Source organism: Lepus europaeus, chromosome 5 (assembly GCF_033115175.1).
Source record: "Lepus europaeus isolate LE1 chromosome 5, mLepTim1.pri, whole genome shotgun sequence".
NCBI classification, from domain to species: Eukaryota; Metazoa; Chordata; class Mammalia; order Lagomorpha; family Leporidae; genus Lepus; species Lepus europaeus.
In genome coordinates this window covers 8,870,711-8,879,375 of record NC_084831.1, presented here as the reverse complement: position 1 = coordinate 8,879,375, position 8,665 = coordinate 8,870,711, and the positions used below count along the sequence as shown (strand labels likewise).

General features: G+C 56.1%; 1 protein-coding gene and 1 pseudogene across 1 annotated transcript; both read right to left on the bottom strand.

The window, feature by feature from the left end:
* Positions 1-740: 740 nt before the first annotated feature.
* On the bottom strand, positions 741-5,642 carry LOC133761204 (PRAME family member 12-like). Its single transcript, XM_062193857.1, has 6 exons — positions 5,636-5,642; positions 3,291-3,417; positions 3,026-3,062; positions 2,685-2,807; positions 1,968-2,069; positions 741-1,139 (listed from the first exon to the last, which is right to left on the bottom strand). Exons 1-6 carry the CDS (start codon positions 5,640-5,642, stop codon positions 741-743), a joined length of 795 nt encoding a protein of 264 aa, XP_062049841.1.
* Positions 5,643-5,690: 48 nt separating this feature from the next.
* Positions 5,691-8,338, bottom strand: LOC133761203 (PRAME family member 12-like; annotated as a pseudogene).
* Positions 8,339-8,665: the final 327 nt, after the last annotated feature.

Below are 8,665 nucleotides of genomic sequence, written 5' to 3'. Positions count from 1 at the left end.
GGGACTCCCTGCAGTGAGATGAGAAGGCAGGAGTCAGATGAAACAAAGCAAAAAGTCTTCTGAACCCACCATCTGTTCCCTTTCAAGCACAGGTGGCTGATCAAAAGGTTGGGAGAACCCAAGAACGTGGCTCCCCAGAAATGTGCGTCCTTGTGGGAGACCTGGGGGAAGCTCCTGGCTCCTGGCTTTGGATCGGCACAGCTCTGGCCGTTGCAGCCATTTGGGGAGCGAACCAGCGGATGGAAAACCTCTCTCTCTGTCTCTGCCTCTATTCTCTCTTTGTGTAACTCTGATTTTCAAATAAATAAATAAATCTCAAAAAAAAAAAAAGTAAAAGAAATGTCAGTATGTCCATTTCCCAGTCTCCTTTTAGTCCTTGAAGTCCCTTGGCACAGCATGGAGCTGTGTCAGCTCTAAAGGGCCTCGACTCCAGACAGCTCATCCGCATCCAAAGCTCCCCCTGCTGGATCTTTCCTTTTCCTGCTCACTCTGACACAGTGGATTGCGTGTTCCCACTATGATGCCCCCACCTCCTAGTGCCCAGGAGCAGGGATCTGACACACACATCAAACGAGACAGGAGCACAGAGTGGCACTGATGGGCTCCATGCTATACGTGGCCTGGTAGCTACAATCAGCACAGGGCATGGTCTACATCAGACTTTGTGGGAGTGCTTTAACAATGTAGAGTCATACTTAGCCCAGTGGGGAGTTGGTGGAGCCTCCATTGGTGGGCAGCGCTCAGGGCGCCGTGCATCTCTGGAGGGATGGATAAAGCTCCGGGGGCAACGTGTCCAACTGTGTGGTGTGGCGCAGCAGGTTCTCCAGCACAGCCATGGAGAGGTCATCCCCCAGGCAGCTGAGCTTGGCGAGCTGGGAGCAGTGGCTCAGGGCAGGCAGGAGGGCATTGAGCTGGGCGTCGGTGATCTCACAGTCCAGCAAGTCCAGGGTCTTGAGGGTGGCCGCCACGTTCTCCAGCAGCACTCGGAGGGACTCGGGACGGAGGCTGGTCAGCGGGACGCGGCTCAGGTACAGGTGTCTCAGCTCAAAGATGTTCGGGCACAGGGACAAATTCATGAGATCTGCTTCTGATAGGATGCAGCTGGTTATGGACAGAGCCTCCAGGGGGCGCTCAGGCACCTGAGGACAGGTAAGTGTTAGTTCTGGGACAGGTGGTCCTGGGGATAGTGTCAGGGTGGTAGAGAGCTCTCTGGTCCTGGCCCCAAAGCCCAAGACCCCTCTGACATCCAAGCACGCCGACACCCAGAATGCTGGTCCTGCAGGTCAGCCCCCTTTAGGTTGTGTGATGGAGAAAGGTCAGCTTCGTAAACTCTCGAAAGCTCCCTCTCCTACCCGGCTGAGCAGAGCACCACCGCTTTGGGTGAGACCTGGCTAGTGGGCCAAGGAATCAAAGATAAACCCAAGCAGCATGGAGCGGCATCAGCTGGGGTGACCAGCCGGAAGGGCTCACTCCAACCATGATTCACAAAACTATCGCCGAATTCCACAGTCATTCTCTCCAGAACCATTCATGTCCCACACGTTAATTGCCCCACTGGGTGCGGGAGCCAGCCACAGGCTCCGTCCTCTCACACAGGTCGTGAGTATGTTGAATCGCGTTTGATGCGGTCCCTCCCTCAATGCCCTCTTCACCTGCCAGCGCCTTAACCTGAATGCATTGCCTAGTGAAGACTTCACAAGCCCACCCTCACCAGATCAGAGGCTCCCGGCTCCCCAACACAGCATCTCCTTCTGCATCGTCCACCCCACTTTAGCCTGAGTGTTTCTGGGAGACCTCACTTTACGACTGAGCACTGAACAAGATCTCCTGTTAAGGTTCTGGTGTTCATGCCATGGTAACACCACCAGCAACAGGCAGGCAGGAGATACCCAAGGCATTGCCTGTGGTCCTGGAAGCCTTTAGTACAGTCCTCATAAGGACCTCACCGGCTCTCCTTACCTGAGCACCTGAGCCAGGTGGCCTTCGAGGAAGGGGACAGAGTCCATGTACAGCTCTTGAAGGTGGTGCAGCGTGTGGAACTGAGAGGTGAATTCGGCCACAAGATTTTCCTACCTGGGCGGGTGACACGGCACAGTAGGTTAATCATCTGCTGTCTGTGCCGGCATCCAAATGGGCACTGGTTCTACTCCTGGCTGTTCCTCATCCAATCCAATTCTTTGCTGTGGCCTGGGAAAGCAGAAGATAGTGCAAGGCATTGGGCCCCTGTTCCTGCATGGGAGACCAGAAAGAAGCTCCTGGCTCCTTACTACGGATCAGTGCAGCTCTGGCCAATGCAGCTATTTGGGGAATGAGCCAGAGGACGGAAGACCTTTCTCTATGTCTCTCCCTCTCCCTGTCTGTAACTCACCTCTCAAATAAAGTAAATAAAATCTTTAAAAATTATGTTTTAAATATTTTAAAAAATGATTTTCCTTCTTCTTCAGGGAAGAAGAGGCAGAGACGCAGATGTGGGAGAGAAGCGGTGTATGAAGGCTTCTCATTGGCCCAGGGAAGGAGCAAACCTGGCCAGAGGGGACCGTTCCCAGGGCAATGCACCTGCCCCTCCTAGACAGAGCCCAGCTCCACCATGCCCAGGACCTTCCAGATCCTTCCGATGGGCACTGTTCAAATCTTCAGCCTCTTCCAGACCATGCACAGGAAACCAATCCTCTGCTGCACCACACAGACAGGCAGGGGAGGAGTCTGTCCAGGGTTTTACCCTCGAAGACCAGGTCTAGAACCACCTTCAAGGGCTGCCGAGCCCTTGTCCTTGGCCCATCCTGCACCGCTTCTCTCTGACTCTTGGCCTTTGCTGAGCAGGAACAGACCACGCCTGCGCACCATATGTTCTAGAACATGATGGACATCCCGGAAGTCCAGCACTCGCAGCTTCTACCCACTGTGGACACAACAGGGAGGAGTCTCAGAACTTAGACCAAGTGAACTGCCCAGCGGAGAGCTGACGTCACGTCCTGCACATCCTTGCCCGCCTTCCACCCCTTCCCCTGCCCTGTCCCCTTGTTACCTGCTGGGACCCCACTTCTACGAGCACCTGGAAGGACCTGGGAGAGCAGGCAGGTAAACGCCAGCTGTCGCTGCAGCGGTCACAGGAAATCCTGCACAGCCAAAGACCACCTCCTAGACTGGGCAGTGTTGTCAAGGCCCCGCTGAGCTTCCTCACTGGCACCATCAGAGGCCCCTGGCTCACATCACGGCCCTCCACTCCCCTGACCCATCCCTTAGCTGGATGCGAGGGGCGCTCCTTACCAGGCTGCCCGGGTCATCCTCACCCGGGAGAAACCTTCTGGGTAAGCAGCGCTTCAGGTCCATCCAAGGCAGTCATTAAGGTCGACAAGCAAGGGGTCTCCATCAGGGCCCCCACAGGGAGGCAGGCCAGGGGCCAGGCCTGGACCACAGCTTTATGATCTCAGTGTATCTCCCAGCGAGGGCCCCAGGAGCAGCAGCTCCGCAGCCTTCAGCAGGCTCTGTTCCGCTCTGTTCCACTCTGCTCTGCCAGTTCCAGGGTCTGCATGGGGACCGATGCTCCCCAGGAATCTGCAGGGAAAACTCTACCGAGGAGAACACAGCTGGGAGCGTCGTCCTCAGGCCGTGCCAGCTCCCCACGTTCTCCCGACTCGGAGCCCACAGGGAGCCCGTCACTGCCCCTCTGCCAGCGGTGGGGAGGAGTCCTAGTCCATGCCCATTCCAATCTCAGCTTGGTGACCCAAAGTCATGTCTCTCCCACTTAGCCCCAGCACGAGCGTGGTGGCCACTGCCCCTCCATTTGCAATGACTGCTCCACGGACTCCCAGTCCCAATACCTGAAAGCGAATCCCCACTCTTGGAGAAAAATTTCTGATCACCACTCAAGGCCCTTGAGCAAAGGGAATGAGGGTGCCACGTGGCCCAACAGAGTCTACATTCTCCGTTCCAACCAGTGACACGGCCAGGGAACTTTACACAGTTGTCCCTAAGTTGGGTGTCCGTTGTTGTCTTCTCAAAATTTTAATGAGAAGCTAGAAAGCCATACATTAATATCACAGAGCATTTAGAAGAGTGGTGAGAAACACCCAGGGATGTGGATTCCCACGCACATCCCTTATAGGTAGGCAAATGCACCATTTCAGGCTACACTAGGCTGCACCCACTTGGGTCTTCCGGGTAACTCTGTCCTCACAGACTTACAAAAGCCAACAATACTATACCTTCAAAACTATTCTTGCCGGCGCTGTGGCACAGTGGGTTAAAATCCCAGTCTGAAGCGCCAGAATCCCATATGGGCACCAGTTCGAGTCCTGGCTGCTCCACTTCCAATCCAGCTCTCTGCTATGGCCTGGGAAAGCAGTGGAAGATGGCCCAGGTGTTTACCTATTCACCTGCATAGGAGACCCCAAAGAAGCTCCTAGCTCCTGGCTTCAGATTGGCGCAGCTCCTGCCCTTGTGGCAGATTGGGGAGTGAACCAGCGGATGAAGACCTCTCTCTATCTCTCTCTCTCTCTCTCTCTCTCTCTCTGTCTCACCTCTCTCTGTGTAACTCTGACTTTCACATATATCTTAAAAATATAAATAAAAGAGAAAAGTAGAAGAGAGGGTACAAAGGTGAAAGCGAGTTTATTTGCAACAAAACTTCCCCTTTCATCAGAGGGGCCCCCGGGCTGGGAACCTGTGGCCCAGCAGGGCTGGTCTCCTGGACACTACTTCCTTCTCCCTGTCCCCTCACCTGTGACCTCTGTGTGCAGCAGGGGTCCTATTCGACCTGGCTCCCCCGCCTTGTCCACGAGCGGGAGGGGTCCATATTCCCCAGAGGAATGGAATTCCCAGAATTCACCCAAGGTCCACGCCTTCCAACCCTGCCCCAGGGTTCCTTCCCTCCAGGTCACCCCTAGATGGCCCCAGTGGCTAGGGCTGGGCCAGGCCAAGGCCAGGAGCCAGGAGCTGTGTCCAGCTCGCATCACTCTGAGTGGCAGGGGCCCAAGTACTTGGGCAATCCTCTGCTGCTTTCCCATGGACATTAGCAGGGAGCTGGATCAGAAGTGGAACAGCTGGGACTTGAACAGGCACCCACTAAGCCTCAGCAGCGGCCTCAGTCCTATGGTGTTAACTCACTCGACAGCACAGAAATAAGCCCAGAGACAAGTGCAGAATGGGAGGAATGGTCACAGCGGCCCCATTGTATGTTGTCCCCCAGAGCTCCGGGGGCCGAGCCTCACGGATGAGACACCTCAGTCCCGCTTTTCCCTCAGCCACTAGCAATTTCTGAGGCTGACACAGAGCAACCAGGTGTATCGACAATGGACGTAAGGGTCACGCCGAGATTCCCTTTACTTCTGCAGCTTCTTTATAACCAAGCACCCAGCATAACTCCCTCCCAACCCCTCTCTGCAGACTCGGATCCCTATGTCCAGTTCTAGAGGGCCTGGACTCCCAGACAGCTCATCCTTGTCCACAGCTCCCCCTGCTGGATCTTTCCTTTTCCCGCTTACTCTGACACAGTGGATTGCGTGTTCCCGCTATGATGCGCCCACATCCAGGTGCCCAGGAGGAGGGATCTGACACACACATCAAACAAGACAGGAGCACAGAGTAGCGCTGATGGGCTCCATGCTATACGTGGCCTGGTAGCTACAATCAGCACAGGGCATGGTCTACATCAGACATTGTTGGAGTGCTTTAACAATGTAGAGTCGTACTTAGCCCAGTGGGGAGTTAGTGGAGCCTCCATTGGTGGGCAGCGCTCGGGGTGCCGTGGATCTCTGGAGGGACGGATGAAGCTCCGGGGGCAACGTGTCCAACTGTGCGGTGTGGCACAGCAGGTTCTCCAGCCCAGCCATGGAGAGGTCATCCCCCAGGCAGCCGAGCTTGGTGAGCTGGGAGCAGCGGCTCAGGGCAGGCAGGAGGGCATCGAGCTGGGAGTCAGTGATCTCACAGTCCAGGAAGTCCAGGGTCTTCAGGGCGGCCGCTACGTACTCCAGCAGCACTCGGAGGGGCTCGGGACGGAGGCTGGTCAGCGGGACGAAGCTCAGGTACAGGTGTCTCAGCTCATAGATGTCGGGCACTGGGGCAAATTCATGAGATCTGCTACTGAGAGCACACGGTTGATTATGGACAGAGCCTCCAGGGGGCGCTCAGGCACCTGAAGACAGGTAAGTGTTAGCTCTGGGACAGGTGGTCCTGGGGGATGGTGTCATGGTGGGAGACAGCTCCTCTGTCCCGGCCCCAAAGCCCAAGACCCCTCTGACATCCAAGCACGCCGACACCCAGAATGCTGGTCCTGCAGGTCAGCCCCCTTTAGGTTGTGTGATGGAGAAAGGTCAGCTTCGTAAACTCTCGAAAGCTCCCTCTCCTACCCGGCTGAGCAGAGCACCACCGCTTTGGGTGAGACCTGGCTAGTGGGCCAAGGAATCAAAGATAAACCCAAGCAGCATGGAGCGGCATCAGCTGGGGTGACCAGCCGGAAGGGCTCACTCCATCCATGGGTCACAAACCCTCAGCCACACTGCACAGTCCTTCTCTCCAGAACCATTCATGTCCCACACGTTAATTGCCCCACTGGGGTGTGGGAGACAGCCACAGGCTCCGTCCTCTCACACAGGTCGTGAGTATTTTGAATCCCGTTTGATGCGTCCCTCCGTCAATGCCCTCTGCACCTGCCAGCGCCTTAACCGGAATGCATTTCCTAGTGAAGACTTCACAAGCCCACCCTCACCAGATCAGAGGCTCCCGGCTCCCCAGCACGGCATCTCCTTCTGCATCGTCCACCCCACCTTAGCCTGAGTGTTTCTGGGAGACCTCACTTTACAACTGAGCGCTGAACAAGATCTCCTGTTAGGTTCTGGTGTTCATGCCATGGTAACACCACCAGCAACAGGCAGGCAGGAGATACCCAAGGCATTGCCTGTGGTCCTGGAAGCCTTTAGTACAGTCCTCATAAGGACCTCACCGGCTCTCCTTACCTGAGCACCTGAGCCAGGTGGCCTTCGAGGAAGGGGACAGAGTCCATGTACAGCTCTCGAAGGCGGTCTAGCTTGTGGAACTGAGAGCTGAATTCAGCCACAAGATTTTCCTTCTGGGGCCGGCGCCATGGTGCAGGTTAATCCTCTGCCTGCAGCACTGGCATCCTACATGGGCACTGGTTCTAGTCCAGGCTGCTCCTCTTCCAATCCAGCTCTCTGCTATGGCCTAGGAAAGAAGAAGATAGTTTAAGGCATTGGGCCCCTGTACCTGCATGGGAGACTGGGAAGAAGATCCTGGCTCCTGGCTTCGGATCAGTGCAGCTCTGGCCATTACAGCCATTTGAGTTTGAACCAGCAGACAAAGACCTTTCTCTATGTCTCTCCCTCGCCCTGTCTGAACTCTACCTCTCAAATAAAATAAATAAAATCTTTGAAATTTATGTTTTAAATATAAAAAAAATGATTTCCCTCTCTTTGGGGAAGAGGAGGCAGAGACGCAGATGTGGGAGAGAAGCGGTGTATGAAGGCTTCTCATTGGCCCAGGGAAGGAGCAAACCTGGCCAGAGGGGACCGTTCCCAGGGCAATGCACCTGCCCCTCCTAGACAGAGCCCAGCTCCACCATGCCCAGGACCTTCCAGATCCTTCCGATGGGCACTGTTCAAATCTTCACCCTTTCCAGACCACACGCAGGAAACCAATCCTCTGCTGCACCCACACAGACAGGCAGGGGAGGGGTCTGTCCAGGGTTTTACCCTCGAAGCCCAGGTCTAGAACCACCTTCAAGGGCTGCCGAGCCCTTGTCCTCGGCCCCTCCTGCACCGCTTCCCTCTGACTCTTGGCCTTTGCTGAGCAGGAACAGACCACGCCTGCGCACCATACACTCTAGAACATGATGGACATCCCGGAAGTCCAGCACTCGCAGCTTCCACCCCCTGTGGACACAACGGGGAGGAGTCTCAGAACTTAGACCAAGAGTGAACTGCCCAGCAGAGAGCTACCTCACGTCCTGCCCAGCTGCCTCCTTGCCCGCCTTCCGCCCTTTCCCCTGCCCTGTCCCCTTGTTACCTGGCTGGGACCCCACTTCTACGAGCACCTGGAAGGACCTGGGAGAGCAGGCAGGTAAACGCCAGCTGTCGCTGCAGCTGTCACAGGAAATCCTGCACAGACAAAGATCACCTCCTAGACTGGGCAGTGTTGTCAAGGCCCCGCTGAGCTTCCTCACTGGCACCATCAGAGGCCCCTGGTCCCCTTCATGGCCCTCCACTCCCCTGACCCATCCCTTAGCTGGATGCGAGGGGCGCTCCTTACCAGGCTGCCCGGGTCATCCTCACCTGGGAGAAACCTTCTGGGTAAGCAGCGCTTCAGGTCCATCCAAGGCAGTCATTAAGGTCGACAAGCAAGGGGTCTCCATCAGGGCCCCCACAGGGAGGCAGGCGAGGGTTCTAGTCCCGGTTGGGGCTCTGGATTCTGTCCCGGTTGCCCCCCTTGCAGGCCAGCTCTCTGCTGTGGCCCGGGAGTGTAATGGAGGATGGCCCAAGTCGTTGGGCCCTGCTCCCGCATGGGAGACCAGGAGAAGCAACTGGCTCCGGGCTTTCGATCAGCACGGTATGCCGGCCGCAGCGGCCATTGGAGGGTGAACCAACGGCAAAGGAAGACCTTTCTCTCTGTCTCTCTCTCTCTCACTGTCTACTCTGCCTATCCAAAAATAAAA

Bases quoted from the DNA above. Each gene is read 5' to 3' on its own strand.
- LOC133761204 (XM_062193857.1), bottom strand. The intron at 3,063-3,290 runs GTGAGGATGACC...CTGCTCTCCCAG, and splicing joins ACCCAGAAGGTTTCTCCCGG to GTCCTTCCAGGTGCTCGTAG. The intron at 2,808-3,025 runs GTAACAAGGGGA...TGCTCAGCAAAG, and splicing joins TAGAAGTGGGGTCCCAGCAG to GCCAAGAGTCAGAGAGAAGC.